General features: G+C 39.4%; 1 protein-coding gene across 14 annotated transcripts in view; it reads left to right on the forward strand.

The window, feature by feature from the left end:
* DOCK9 (dedicator of cytokinesis 9) overlaps nt 1–15183 on the forward strand; it is a 215175-nt gene that overhangs the window by 155683 nt on the left and 44309 nt on the right. For 5 of the 14 annotated variants that reach the window (XM_082675480.1, XM_082675487.1, XM_082675481.1 and 2 more), the window contains exons 35-38: nt 954–1068; nt 4477–4543; nt 5918–5965; nt 8572–8708. In XM_082675480.1, the coding sequence (XP_082531606.1) occupies nt 954–1068; nt 4477–4543; nt 5918–5965; nt 8572–8708 (367 nt within the window). Of the gene's footprint in view, nt 1–953; nt 1069–4476; nt 4544–5917; nt 5966–8571; nt 8709–9241; nt 9286–11699; nt 11860–15183 lie in introns of those variants that run through there. The other 9 variants (XM_082675482.1, XM_082675485.1, XM_082675484.1 and 6 more) reach the window with 7 other exon arrangements.

Below are 15183 nucleotides of genomic sequence, written 5' to 3' on the forward strand. Positions count from 1 at the left end.
GCACCACGGCTTTGCCGCTAAATGCAGTGTGTCTCTTCTTATAATAAAAATACTCGTGTTATGTTATTAGTTAAACCTGATTAGTATATATCTTTTCCATTGCCCACCAGTACCTTGAATGAAAGATATTTTTTCACTGATCTTTCTGCTTTGGTATTTGGCAAAAAATTTTCCAGATTTCAATTGGAAATATAACTTTCAAGATTTTTAAATTTCTTGTGTTTTTTAAATGAGATGAGATTCTTGTTCTTTTTTCTTTAAGTGAATGCTTTGAACATGGTGTGAACCTGCTGTCTAGTGGCAAAGCTGCCCTCACCCTGCGCCCTGAGCTTTCTGAAGTTTGCAGTGTTGAGCTAAGCTGATGATGGCGTGATCTCATCACTTTAGGGGCTTTGGTCCTGCTGCACTGAGGTGTCCCTGTTTGTCCCTATCGGGCACCTGCCTGTGGTTTTCCCCCAGGGCTGCCCCAGGATGTAACGGAATAACAGTGACTCAGCTCCAGGCTTTAGTGGCTGATCCATAGCAGCCCCTTGGACTTAATTTGCTGTTTTCAGCCACTTGACGTTTTCCTGAGGATATGTTTGGTTTGGTACTATCTTCTGAATCATCATTTCTCTTTGATCTTAGCACGCACAGTTTTTTGCATGAAGTTTTGCTTGGCATTTCGGCACTAAGCCGGCAACTACGACTGTTTTTTTTCAGTTTGAAAGGTCCGTGCCTTCTGGCTTGTCCCGGCAGAGTGTGCCAAGGAGACAAGACAGAGCTTCCATGGATTAACACTTGTGTGTATTTGGTGACGGTGTGCTTGTAGTTCGTTGACAAATCATTTATACCTTCCAATTTGTATGATTTGACTCAATTCTAAGACTCTTTCTCTTCCAAGGGAGAAAAGTGAACCTAATTTTGTTTTACCTGTAACGAAGGAGAAAAATCACCTCTGTTTCCTTCTTTAGCACCAGCAAAGTGGCACTTTGGGAAATTCTGTCGTTCGCTGTGACAAACTTGACCAGTCTGAGATTAAGAGCCTGCTGATGTGTTTCCTCTACATCTTAAAAAGCATGTCTGATGGTAGGTAAAAAAATGAAGATACCTGTTTTACTTTCCTTGTTTCAGTATTTGGTTTATTTTTTAAAAATTGTAGTTGGTTCAAAGTGTTTAAGGATTTAAAGGGATTTTCTCTCTTGTTTGAAATACATATTAATTTACTGAATGTACTAGAAATAAAAGTCTTAATTTGGAAATTTATTTTCATTAATTATTGTATTTCAGAAAGAGTGCTAAAATGTGAATGGCGTATTTTAAAAATTTATATTAAGCTCAGACATACATCTTCACTAAGGGAGACAGAAGCAGATAAATGAAGTAGCTTTTGATTTTTTTCTTTTTAATTTCATTTGTCCAAGCAAACTTACTGGCAACTTGTATAATTTTATTAGTCAGTCTCTTGAATTAGAGAATGTAGTGTTGGTGACCTAAACAGCTCTTCCATTTACAGTGTGTGTGACATTCCTGGCTTTAACTAGAGGTGGGGTGTGTTTAGTTTTCTAATGGAAATAGTGGTGTTCTGGTAGATTAAGCTTCTGATTAAGGGTTTGACAGCCACATTTTTAAATAGAAATGACCACAACCATTCATGCTTTATCAGTACCATTTAAAGCTTGTAAACATCCATGGCAGGACAGTTCCAACTCTGATTGTGTGATATATGCAATCACATGAAACTGTGCCATAGTATAATGTCACAGTTCTTACCTTGGTCAAAAATCTTCTTAATTTTCCTGTAACAAATTAGGAAGGGTACTGTGAGCTTCATTAAGGTCATTGAGAGAAGACAAACTCTTCTGAAAGTAAAATGCCATTTGTGGAGACCTGAAGCCCACTTGTCTGGTGGCAGGGGGTGTGGGCATTGAGCATCCAGGGGAAGGTACTTCTGCTGCAAATAGTGTTTCTTTTGTATCGAGCTTCCATTTCAGCAGCACTAAGAGCCTGACCTGTAGCTCAGAAGTTAGGAGCAGCATACGATCCTTAAAATGCTTTGGAACTGGAGGATTTTACTCTTCTGTCAGCTTGTTACTTTAAAATAGCTATTTTGAAAAACACAAACAGACAAGATTTTGTTTTGTGAATAATGACCAAATACAAAAGCCCCAGGCTCTTATTCTGATTTTTCAGTTAGAAAGTTGAAATTCTTCCCATTAAGTCAAACGTTCTCAATTTTCATCATGGTAGTGAGTTTCAGCCAGCATTATAGTCCTGTTTTTCCTTTATTGAAAGTTTTCTTTAAAATATTTTACATTTCAAATATTAAATGTGATGTGTAACTAGAAAATAACTTTTTTTTTTTTTAGAAAATAACTTTTTAAAAAACAAATATACAAGAAATTTTGCATCCAAGTGAAAGTTACCCTTTAAAGTCAGCCTTTTGGAAGGCCAGGCACATATTTAAAAAATGCAACAACTTCTTCAAAACAGTTTTAGAATATCCTTTTTTTTACATCTACTGTTGTTACACTTTTTTTCCCCTTTATAATTAGAATTTTTTTGTGTGTCTCATTTAAGAAATCTTTATCTACCCCCCAGGCTCTGAAGATATTCTCCTGTATTAAAGCTGTATTATTTAAATTTTCACATTTAAATCTTAGTATCTACCAAGCATTGGTTTTTGTGTATAGTATGGGGTGGGGGAGAAATTGCCTTTAGAATAGTTTACCAGACAGATAACCAAAATCAGTTGTGTAACTAGCTCTGTCGCTACTCTTTCCTTTATCCCACATTTAATGCGCACCTTCTACACACAGGGCCCCTCGCCCTCTGTGCCTTCTTGTGCCTCCTTTCTCCGTAATAGAGCTTAGCCCTGTCTTCCCCCCTCCTCAGCCAATAGCCAGAGCACAGAGCAAGGACAGGCCACGATGGTACCACCCGGCTAGCCAGCTGGTTCTGTCTGCTGGCCTCAGGTGTCTGCAAGTTGACCCCGAGGGGCCCAGCATCCAGGGAACTCCCTGGGTTCCCAACACACCAGCCTCAAGTAACCAGAGTCCGTCCCTCTGGATTCTAAACTTGAAACCCCCAAGAGATGGAAGCTCCCCGACCCACCCTCTGGTCTAAGAGGCCAGCCGTGGCTTTCAAAATCGGGTGCACTTGATTTAAATCGCCATTCCACCGGCCTTCTGTCAGCTGGTAGTTGGGAGAGTTACTTAGCTTCTCTGAGCCTTCATTAGTTCATTTGTAAATGGAAACTCTGCCCCAGATCATGGTGAGGATTCGATGACAGGATATATGTGAAATCATGAGACCTAACACAGTGCCTGGTGCATAGCAGGTACTTGGTATGTATCCCACGGCTTCTCCCGCCTGTCACTGTTCTTGACAAGTGTAGAATAAAAGTCCGTTGCCATGCATCTTCATGAGCCTCCAGCAGCTCTGCGGCCAGCCTCTTGCTCATCTCAGGCCCCAAAGACTCAGTGGCTTTTTCCCTGAGAGAAATCTTTTAACGCATTTCTCAACTTCAATGTAAAATATGAGAAGGCAAAAATGTTTAACTATCACTCGCTAACACTCTTTGTGCAATGTCGAATGGTTAAGAGTCATACACAGAGAATGCTTCCTGTAAGTGAATTTGTAGGATTTGCCTTAACTAAAGATGTGCCCAGTTGCTCTTGGTAAAGAGCAGGTGTGGTTCTTGACCACTGGTACCTTGTACCATCGTGCAAGGAAATAGGAACTCTCATACACTGTTATTTGGAGGGCTATTTGACAATATATGTCAATTTTTAAATGTGCACACTATTAACATGGCTAGTTCACTTCTAAGAATTTCTCCTTTAGATGTAGTTGGACGAGTGTGCAAGGACGCATGTTAAAAGGATTTTTACCGAAGCATGATTTATAATAGCAAAGAATTGGGGGGAAGAGCAAGTAAATGTCTGTCAGTAGGGGAACTGGTTAACTCAGTGGTAGTACATCCATGGAGAGGACTGTTATGCAGCTTGGAAAAGACTGAGATAGATCCAGGCTTAATTGCTGAATTAAAACTCAAAGGGCAAAACAGTGCCTGTAGGATACATGCTTCCACTGCAGTGTGTGTGTGTGTGTGTGTGTGTGTGTGTGTGTGTGTGTGTGTGGAAGGGGTTACTTACGTACATGTAAGAATTTTCAACAGATTCTCTACTGGGGAGGGATTCTGTAGTGGGTAATTTTCTAGTCCATTTAAGAGCACATTATGTATAAGTTAAATAGGTACCATGCAGGGCTAGATGATGCATGCTGAAATAAAGTTCAAATATAGCTTCTTCATACTGACTAAGCCTGTTGTGCATGTTACCGATTATAATAGATTAGTCACTGTGGTTTATCCTTTGATCAACCATAAAAGGGGGCCGAGGAAAGTTTGGAGGCCTACACTCTGAGGTCTCTTCCCATCTTATAATGTACGAAATGGGCATTATAATTCTAATCAAATAAATGTTTACTTTCCAGATGCTTTGTTTACATATTGGAACAAGGCCTCAACATCTGAACTTATGGATTTTTTTACAATATTGGAGTGAGTAGTTTCGTCTTTGCTCATTGACTCTTGATATTTCCTGGCTAGTTAAGAGGTGTGAAGAATACAGTGCACCAACAGTTGAACCAAGAATGCAATATATATTCACATCCACACTTATCCTTAAGCTCTTTCTCCTGGACCTAACCCTGACACCCACTCTCAGGGGCTCATGACCCAGTGGACAGCGACAGCCTTAAATGATTAGATATGTGATTATTGTAGATGAGAGGTTACTACTTGTGCGTATAAGCCATTTTAATAAAATAACACAACATTTATTAGCTGAATTCGGTGGGTGATACTTAGAAACTGAGACATAAAAATTGCTACAATTAAAAAATATGTAAAAGTGAAATCTTAAATACAGTCTATATTATTTTATTACTTCAGTTTAAGTTTCTGTTTTCCTTTAAGCTTTTTACTTCCAGAAACACGAATCTACAATCCCTTATCCAAAACTAGTGGGGCCAGATGAGTTTTCAAATCCAGAATTTTTTGGATTTTTGAAAAATTTACATAGAGAGTATATTCCGCAGCACCCCACAGTCAAGCACATGATTGTTTCTGTAGTAAGAAGTTACTTCTGTGTACTATGATTGTTCACAGTAGTAGGTTAAATCATGACCAGGTAGCTTTACCTCTGTTAGTTGGGGTCATGATTTGCTGCCAAATGTGTTTGCACGAATTCGGGGCAAACCCATGGTGTTCAGAGCTTTGTGCATTTTGGAATCACAGTCTTGGTCCCCAAATTCATGGTCACTTCCTCTGCTGAGTTAAAGGTGGGAGTTGTCACATGTGAGACAAGATTCTAGTAAGTTCAGAAGAACTTACTAGACGTTGTTTTAACTGACTCTTATTAAATATATGATTTTTTTTTAAATCAATGTTGTAAATAAAATACAGTAAAATAAAACAAAAAAATACATACTTGATGTCTGTAAGGAACCAGTCCATTTACTTGAATGAAAAAAGAAAGCTCCTTACATAGGCTGAATGAGAATGGTATAAGCAACTTGGAACAGTGCATATGGTTTCCACCATGCCTTCTAAGGCAGATGTGGAGTAAATATCCACACCCAGAGTCAACAGTCAATCCTGTCGGTCCTGGGCCTTTCTTCTGTGTTGCTCAAACCAGCCACCATGGCACTGATAACAGCACAATATGCGGCCTCCCTTGCGTTTGATCATTTTCTCTGGGTTTAGAGGGACCTTCCAGAGAATTTCTGAAAACCAGAAGTAAGGGACTAGTGGTAGATGTAAGAGCTTATTGAACATGTTACCGTAAATGGGTTTAAACAAAGCCATGTGTCAAAAATAATTTTATCTCCAATGACTTTATCGCTCCCTAATAATCTTTCATTCTCTCCGCAGAGTCTGCTTGCACCAGTTCCAGTACATGGGGAAGCGATACATCGCCAGGTACTGTGGGAGTTTTAGTTTGAAGTGTTGTGTCATTCTCTGTGTTGCTTGGATCCAGAAGCGTGGGAACTGTCGTCTGTGGGGATTGGCGGTTGTAATTCTCATAAACCACCATGAAGACAGTGGCAGGTCTTTGGATTGCTGCCATGAAATCTGGTGGCATCTTTCGCCTATGTTCCTACATTCCTTCTGTCTTGTTCTGTCTCAGGCATACCTCCTGGAAAGATTTTCCTCCGTGGCCTGTTGCTGCACTTCTCCACTTCCTTCCAAATCGTCCCTCGTGCTCTGTTCCTTCTGTCTCCTCTTTCTCTTCTCCCAGTTCCTCTGGCTGTGTCGTCCCTCTCTTTCTTTTTCTCCTTCCTCAATGATCTCTCTTTCCCTTTTTTACTTTCAAAGGTCCTTTTTTTTACCATTCCACCTCCCAACTTACAAAGAGAGTAATTTCTCATCTAACCACTTTCCTCCTTAATGAAAGAATGTTTTCAGTCCATCTCAAATTTGTTTGGACTGCCACAAAAACCATCTCTAAAATTGAGCCTTTTCTCCTCTTTTTCTGAATAAGCTGTCTGTGCCCTCTGTTGCTATCTGACCAGAACTCTCTGTTGAGTATCATAGACCCTCACTGCCCTGTCGCAGCCATCCTCTCGCTTCTGCGCTGAGTTTGAGGAGAGCTGGACACTCACTGCTGATGGGCAGCCACGCAGCTCCTTCTCTGGAGGCTTTCCTCGGACTGCCTCTTGTCGTTAGCGAGTTCCTACTCCTTCCCTGTTGCCATTCAGTGTGCCTGTATTTGTTTTCTTCCGTTGCTGTGTATCCTGTGATAATGTATTCATGGGGTCTTGGTCTAAGCATCCTATTTTTCTATTGTTATTGTTGCTAAAATTTAATTATAAGTAAACATATTTATGTTTTAAGAAAAACTTTAAAATTTAGTTGTCATTGAGGTTTTTCTCTTATCTATAATTCTGCTTTACGACAATGAAATACGAAATAGATTTTTAATAGACTTTCTATTTGAGTGTCAAGATTTCGCTCTTTATGGTAACATTGTTTTTTTCTTGAGATATTTGAGAAAGTTTCAGAATTCTGTTTATGTCAAATAAAAGTATGTTTTATTTTAAAAAGCAGATTTAGAGAGACTATATTATGCCTTCTTCCTATTAATACTTTCTATTTTTAATTGAAATGTGGTGGCATTTAACGTTCTCTAATCTTAACTCTTATTTTTTATCGTAACAGTAATTTTTGCATTTGAGTTTTTTGGGTACTAAATGCAAATATATACAATGTGTCCTTATACAATAACTTCATTCTTTTTGACTTTGTCCCACGAAGATGGGCAAACAGTATATTTGGAACAGAAAGACACTGTGCTGGGGGAGCTTCACACCCTCTCGTGGTGTCACCCACCTCACAAGATGGCATTTGGAAAATGTTGTGCAAATAGAATAAAAAGCCTCAGAGCTGAACACGGTGAATGTGAAAAGCTGAAGATTTCTGCCCCAACAGACTATTTTGGAATTGGATTTTGTGAAGCAGTTAACTTATTTTTTCTACGTCTCTAAATTTAATTTTTTTAAAGAAAAATCTTCTGACTTCTTAAAGCACCCTGTATATATTTGCATGTAAAAGTATGCTTCCTTGGACTGTCTTAAAAATAAATGGGCATAGATAGGCGGGGTGGAGGATGGTGTTACTTCATAATGTGCACAGTGGAAAGACGTGCCCTGTTTTATAGAAAATTGCCATGGTCTCTGCTGCACATGGAAGAGATCCTGAGTGATGATTTAAACGTTGTCAGTGTTTGCCCTCCGTGGTGGTCCAGTTCTGTGAACACTGCGCCTTCTCATTGTGTCACTTTGAAATCACCCAGCAGCATGTTGCCCGATGATATTCCATGCATGTCCTGTTCTACTCCACACAATAACACAGTGAGGGAGACGGTTGGCTACGGGACGGGGGACAGGTGTCATTCCAGCGCTGGTCTCATTTTTCATCTGCTCTGGTGATGGTACACAGTAGGAAGTTAGCTGTTTGATTGCTAATCCAGATCACTTTTCTATTTTCTTCACTTGACTGCTGACAAGTCTAACAAAGGTTGTGGCTCTTCTCCTCCTTTCCTGGGTAAGAATAAAGGTGTTAAACCGCCTCATATAATCCTTCCCATTGCATGTTTGTTCTCTGTTTCTTCCAATGTATTATTTTAACTAAAAAAATTTTTTTTGCTGTTTAATAACATATATAATCCAAAAAGATTCGTGGTGTTTTGGCTGTTGTCCAAATGCTGGTCATTAGCACCACATTGGACTGATGCTCACGTTTTTAAAAAGTAGCATCTCTAAATGACTTTCCAAAACCGAAAAGGTCTCTGCTTTGGCCTGGTTTTTGCTCCTTCGTCTTCAGATGCTTTGCTGTGAACTCTGCCAAGTGCTGCTGCCTGTGTGTGTCTTTGGCTCCTGTGGCCCCAAACAGGCTCCTCTGTGCTTAGTCTGTGCGTGGCCAGTCTCCTTCGTGCTGTGTCCTGGCCTCACTAACTAATGCTCCCCATCTCGCTGCAGTGTAACAAATCTAACTTTTGCTTCTATCCCATTTCACTCATGTTGCAGGAACCAGGAGGGGTTGGGACCCATAGTTCATGATCGAAAATCTCAGACATTGCCTGTTTCCCGTAACAGAACAGGAATGATGCATGCCAGATTGCAGCAGCTGGGCAGCCTGGATAACTCTCTCACTTTTAACCACAGTAAGTCCCATGACACACCATCGTAACAGCCAGCCATCCCATGTGACAGTTCAGAGGGGAGAGCCCCTGGCCACACCACACCACATCACCAAATCGACTTTTCTTCCAGCTCAGAGCAGTAGGATGAAGAGCTCGTGGCGCAGTTCCCTTCCTCGGAGGAGAATGACATAATGTGGGACGCGGTCAACTACAGCAGTAGACCTGAAAGCCTAGACCCTTTGCCCCACGCCATCTGCTTGGTATTTTTAAAACAAAATCTGGCCTGATAGCCAGACATTCTCTGATATTTTTAATTTAGTATTTTGATTTGTTGCCAGTGGCCAACTTATCATCAGTTTTCCCCGTGTGACTCCCAAGAACATCTGGGGCAAGTTCCTGACCCCATGCGTGTAATTGATCAAGCGTCCACATTCTGACATTCTAGCCCTGAATGTATGTTAATCGTTAAACTGCTGTGAAACCGTAAAGCCCGTGAATCAATGTGTGAGGGTGTGGAAAAGCCAATAACAAAGTGACTTTTTCTGTGTTTTCAGTGTGAGAAAGATATCAAGTGTGCTTGGAATTTCTGTAGACAATGGTAAGATTTAATCAGGTTGAAGTCTGCTTATGAGGCCGCTTCACTTGCAAACCGAGACTTCTTGTTCATCTCGCCTTCCTAACTTTGGGGCTTCCTAACTTCACAGTAGAGACTTTGCCAAAACATGGGAGCATATCTTTAATTTAATTTTATCAATTGCCAGAGGGGGCGTAGCATCATGTGCTGTTTCTAGAAATCTAAGTGTTTCGTCTTCTTAAGGGTTTCTTGAAGCAGAAAACCTAAAAGATATCAACCATGTAGCACTTTATAAACTAATGTCATCATTTCTGTCAGTGGTATGTTCTCTAAATTGTCCCATCTTTGCTCCAAGCATGACATAGCTAGTTATTGTTCTATCTAGACAATTATTTGTACTCATTGCAAGCAGTGTCTTTAATTCATGGTTAGTAATATCGTCTCATCATTTCTAATCATAAGAATTCATTCCATTCACTGTGATTTCCATACCTCTTTCTTAGTACAGGCTAAGAGTATAGACAATATATTCCTGACACCTTAAATTGAGAATAGTTCAAAGTAAAAATGCTGAGGAATCAAAATATGGCACCTTCCCACTCTTCCACCCCCAAGAAAGTTAAATGTAGTGGGTACAGTCTCTCTTTATAAAATTCAAGGCTTAATTTAAATCAATATTATGTCAGTCTGCCACACACTGAATTGGTAGGCTTCAAATGCTAGTTCTGGGTTCTATACTTAGCTGTGGAATGTGCGTTAGTGACACATCTAAGGCTACAGAACTTGACTTTTCAACATCTTGTCTGTTAGGGCTATTTTAGCTCTGCAGACAAAGGGTTTAAACAGACAAAACAAGGAGTTTCATTATTTTTAGTTTTCATTTCCTATTTAGCAAAGAGAAATCAAATTCCCACTTTTTGCAAGACTTGCTACATTGCCTTTGCCCAGATAATTTATAATACAGGGACTATCAGTACCTCACTATCAGTTGAAATAAATGCTGAAACTTTAAAGCACTGTAAAAAAAAAAAATCATAAGCAGACCAAGGCCCCACCTCCAAAAATAATCATGTAGGAAACATAGAAAACAAACAAAAATAAACTGAATGATCAACACATGAATAAATAACCTTAATCCACCAAGACATGCAGCAACCCCTCCCTCTGCAAATGGATTTCACGGTGGTGGTTTGAATTGGAGGAGAGAGACAGCTGGCTGTGTTCTACTGCCAAAAACCCTATTGTTAACATGGTTGATTTCCATTCTCTCTTCCTGCTACCCACAGAGAACCTTGTCCTTCCTGCCCCTCTCCTATTTCAACCCGAAGTTTTTCTTTAGTCCGTTTTCAGTGACACCATTCTCGATCAAAGTTTCTCCGTTTGCCTTCCCAGTCAAGACTGTGTAGCTGATTATTTTAGCCTTTTAATGTGTGCCCACAATTCCTGCTTTCCCCGAATAGCTTCTGATGTCCCATAGTCCTTGCATCTCCACCCTGAACTCAGTCTTCACTTACATCTCTAATTGTGATTCTGTATTTGGGAGGCTTCAGCCTCTACCACCATTAGCTTTTTGAGTTCCAAATCATCATCTCGGCCAAAAGCCAAAAAGAAGGGAGTGTATACTGTATGTATTCATGTGTATGTGTGTGAACTCATACATACATGAGTTTTTACATCTTCACCTAGATACTGTATGGGGAATTTGTAGCCACGTATGTCTCTTTAAGAAAATTCCTATTTAACGAATACAGTACCTTCTATTGGGCCAACCAGTATGACAGAGATCCAATATGTGAGAGACTTGCTGGGATGCCAGAGTCTAAAATGAATTTATTTTGGAAAAGAATGAAAATAGGAAGAGTCCCCTATACACCTGCATTTTTCATTTCCTTTCTCTGAGTAGGAAAGGCTTTGTCAGATCTTAGCGTGACCAGCAGGGGGCAGCAGAGGACTGCGAGGAACTTAAGCCGATGCAGGCCAAGCCGCACTGTCTCCATTGCCTATTAACAGTAGGACACGGGAAAAGACACCACACGCAGCACACGTGTAACGCTAGCGGGCACTTACCCTTACTCTTGGATTTTTATAGGAAATAATGAAAATTTCACTGTGGCCAGTGGTCTTAACTATTTTAAAAACACTCAAAGGGTAGGAGTTTGTTGTTTGGGTCATTGCCCAGGCTTATAAAAAGTAAATGTTTACAACATTAAGGCATTGACCTGTTTACTGCAACATGTACTCATTGTGTATCAGTAGAAAAGACTTGTGCCAAAGGACAAATTGAGAGTGATAGGTGCTCGGAGTATACTTTGTATATTTTATATAAACTGAGTGATGAGGGGAAAACTAAGTGAAACGTGTTTGCAAATAAGTGATTCATTTGCAAAAAAATATAAAATAACAGTTTGTATTTACTTTAATGTTATGTATTGTTCTAGGAATATGTTAAATTCACTTGCATGATAATCCATATTTCCCATTGGTGTGATGGGAGAGAAGCCAGCCGAGAGGTAGAAACCCTTGAAGAAAACCTGTATTTCATATAATTCAGTATAAGAGACAATTTAAGATCACTGGATTAAGTTGCAGAGAATTAGATCTCAGGTGAATATGGGGAAGCATTTTCTAACTGGACTACCTATTAGCTGGTATAGGTACTGGCAGCTGGAGATGTGAAAACAGAGACTTGATGAGGACCCATTGGGGATACCGTCCAGGTCATTTAAGCATCATATGAGGAGTTAGACGAGATGGCCTGTTCAGACCCCATCTAATTCTGATATTCTTTGATATCTATGAATCTCAAGTAAGAAACTGAATATAGATGATAATTAAATTCCTTTATTTTAGATAATATTCAATCAATATAAAAAATGCAGGGGAGGCATATAGTCTCTGAAGTAAAATCAATATTTCTCAGAAGTTCTTAAGCATGGGTGATATATCTTTTAAAATAGGTGAAATGGGCTTGGATGCTTTAAATGTCTGTACTCAAGATAGTAAATAAAATGTCTATAAAGCCACATTTTCTTGATTTGGAGATAGATTTTTGCCCCTTTGCTAGCATTTCTGAAGTCAGGATATATTTTACAGATTTAGCAGATCTTACCTTACAGATACATCCTGAATATTACATCTAACATGGTAGCCTGTCATCGATTGGTGCTTCTTGCCATTGATAGGGTTTCAGAGTTGAGAAAACCTGACACAATGCCCATTTAAAGTCGGTCATTCTTTATATTTTTAGTATCCTTAAAGAGGACTTTAAATTAAAAGGTATGATATGCTTAAACCAAGTGTTGTCACAGTATGGGGTCTGTATCCCATACCATTTTCGGATACAGCTAAGTATCTGATTGTCTAAGTGACAATCACTTATGCAAGGTAATCTGAGACTAGAAAGCAGGTAGTATAACCATTTCCTCAAGTATAAACTCTGAGATTATAGACTAGTTTCACAAATCATTTTGAACCTATTTGTTTCTTTGGTGGTTAATCAGAGGGCAGACAGCAAATCACATGATGTTTTGCCTTGGAATGTCATTCCTTATTCTGTTCTCCACTTCTTGCCCATCTGTGGGGAAAAACTTTTTAGCAATAAAAATGAGATGGAGATCAATAATAGATTGTGTAGTGGTGGATCCATCTGATACTTTGCATAAATACGTGCAGTTAGTAAAAGCCGTAGACCGTGAGTTGATGTATCTAGGAGGCTCGGTCTTCTACATTTGGGGATTTCTTTTAGCAAGAAGATCCCTAGCTGTTCAATATTTATATTTTTTTCATAAAATGTATTGTTTTTCTGGATTCATATTATGGGCCAGAGAAAAAAACTAAAAATAAAAACAAGAATTCTGGTTTCATAAAGAGTGAAGGCAGCTTTCAAGAAGGAAGTACCTCCTGTGAGAATATGTATCTGACTTATTCTTCTAGCCCAAATGTCCTCTGACTTTTGGAAAAGGCGAGTGGCAGTGGATCAGGCTGCTGCCTTTCTGACCACATCACCTCTGATGTGGCACTGGGGAGGGAGGGGTAGTTTACAGATGTCCTCAGCATTACTAAACCGAGCTTTTCAGGAAACAGGACTTCATAAAACGGAGTAAAGTTAGGTAAGTCTAACCATAGCAGATGACATTAGAGGGAAAAAAATCTCATCCTCGTCCTTTGAGTATTTGCAAGGTTTGGGGATTTGAGAATAAATCACTTATCTGAGTAACAGCAGAATGAAAATTGTGTACATGTGAGCAGTGGATCCTAAGGTCTCTAAAGCACCCCCTGAGGTGCCTGCTGGAGATGGCGCATCAGGGAAGTCCTTCCCTCCCTGACCTGCCTCAGTGACCACGTCAGTGCCTGTGCCCCAAGGCACCACTACCCCCTAGTGGAAGTCAGTAGGGTTAACAGTACTTCTTACTGGCCTTGGTCAGAATCTGCTTAGTCAGCTTTAAAAAGTTGCTGACTGATGCTCTGAGAAATTACTGTGTCTCTTAAGACCGCTTCTTGGGTTTGCCAGCTCAGTTTCATTTTCCTGTGTTAGCCAGTAACAAGGTGACCATTGGTTAGAGTCTTCCCTCATGCCCAGCTTTGTTCCAGGTCTTGAGACAGACTGTCCCCACGGGGGTATCCTTTGGCAGGTTGTCCAGTCAGTCTCTGTCACTCACACAACGTCCCATGCTGCCACTTATTTTTAGGGATGTTTAAGTAACACTGGTTCAGGAACCTGCTGATTTTTGAGACGAAACGTTTAAGGAAAAGCAAATTATAACCAATTGTGGCTAAAAGGACTGTTTCTTTTATTCTTATATGATTCAGACACAGGCAGACAGATTTCTGTATGAATTGACTCTTATTCTAAAGGAGATTAGATAGTGTAATGTAGCTTAGAGAAATTTTGTCATTAATTAGCATGGCCCATTGATTATATATGTTTAAAAAATAGCACATTGACAAATTGCAATTCTTGAATTGTTCTAGACATTCAGCCAGGTATAAGTAAACTCTGTTGGAGTTCTTCAGTGTGTAGACCATCTCATCTATAAGAATCACACTTGGATACACTTATCCAATAGGTTATCTAGAAAGAGAAAAGGATAGTTCTGTGCAGAGAATACAGTTAATCACCAAAGCAAGTGCCTTGTTACAGTTTAACCCAGATTATAAAACTTCATTTGGGATAAATGGCAGCCCTCAGTATAGGGTCCTTTTGACCTGTGTGATAATTTTGGTTGGTCTGATAAAAGGTGGTGGTTTTTTTGTTTGTTTTGTTTTTGTTTTTTGTTTCGGTTTTTTTTTTTTTTTTTGGTCCTCTCTTGCCCTGGTTTGTGATCACTGTAACGATAATCATTAGTTTGTTTTCCTCTTTTGTTGGCTATCTCACCAAACAAACCTTACCAAATGAGGAAATACCTTGACTTACAAAGGCAGTTCAGTGAATATTAGTACCAAAAAATGTCTGTCTTCCTTTCTGCTAGATTTCTTACCAAAAAAAACCCTAAAAGCAAACCAGGAATATAAAGAAACAGAACTAGCACGGTGCCAAACGTGTTCCATAGCCTTACTAGGGACACGATGACTCTGTCACACTGTGAAAATAATGCAGGCCACTCAAAACCACCATTATAAAAGCAAAGCAAAGTTGGATGAAAGCACATAATAGTTTTTTTTTTTTAATCATACTTTAAAAAGCAACTCGGTAGCTTTAGAAAAGCTTTTTGTAGTCTTTCAAAAATCATTCTCTATCTCTGACATTTATTAAAGTCAGAATAACATCATGCTAGTTACTTTATTTTATCTTAATAATAGGGATTATGGTACAGTAACCTGGATAAGGAATTGGGAGTGTAGTTTCTGGTTTTATCCCATTACTGGCCTCAAGAAAATTCTCTAGGCTTTCTGTACTTCATTTTCCTGATCTATGTACAAAAT

This window comes from Grampus griseus (genome assembly GCF_964374135.1).
Source record: "Grampus griseus genome assembly, chromosome: 18".
NCBI classification, from domain to species: Eukaryota; Metazoa; Chordata; class Mammalia; order Artiodactyla; family Delphinidae; genus Grampus; species Grampus griseus.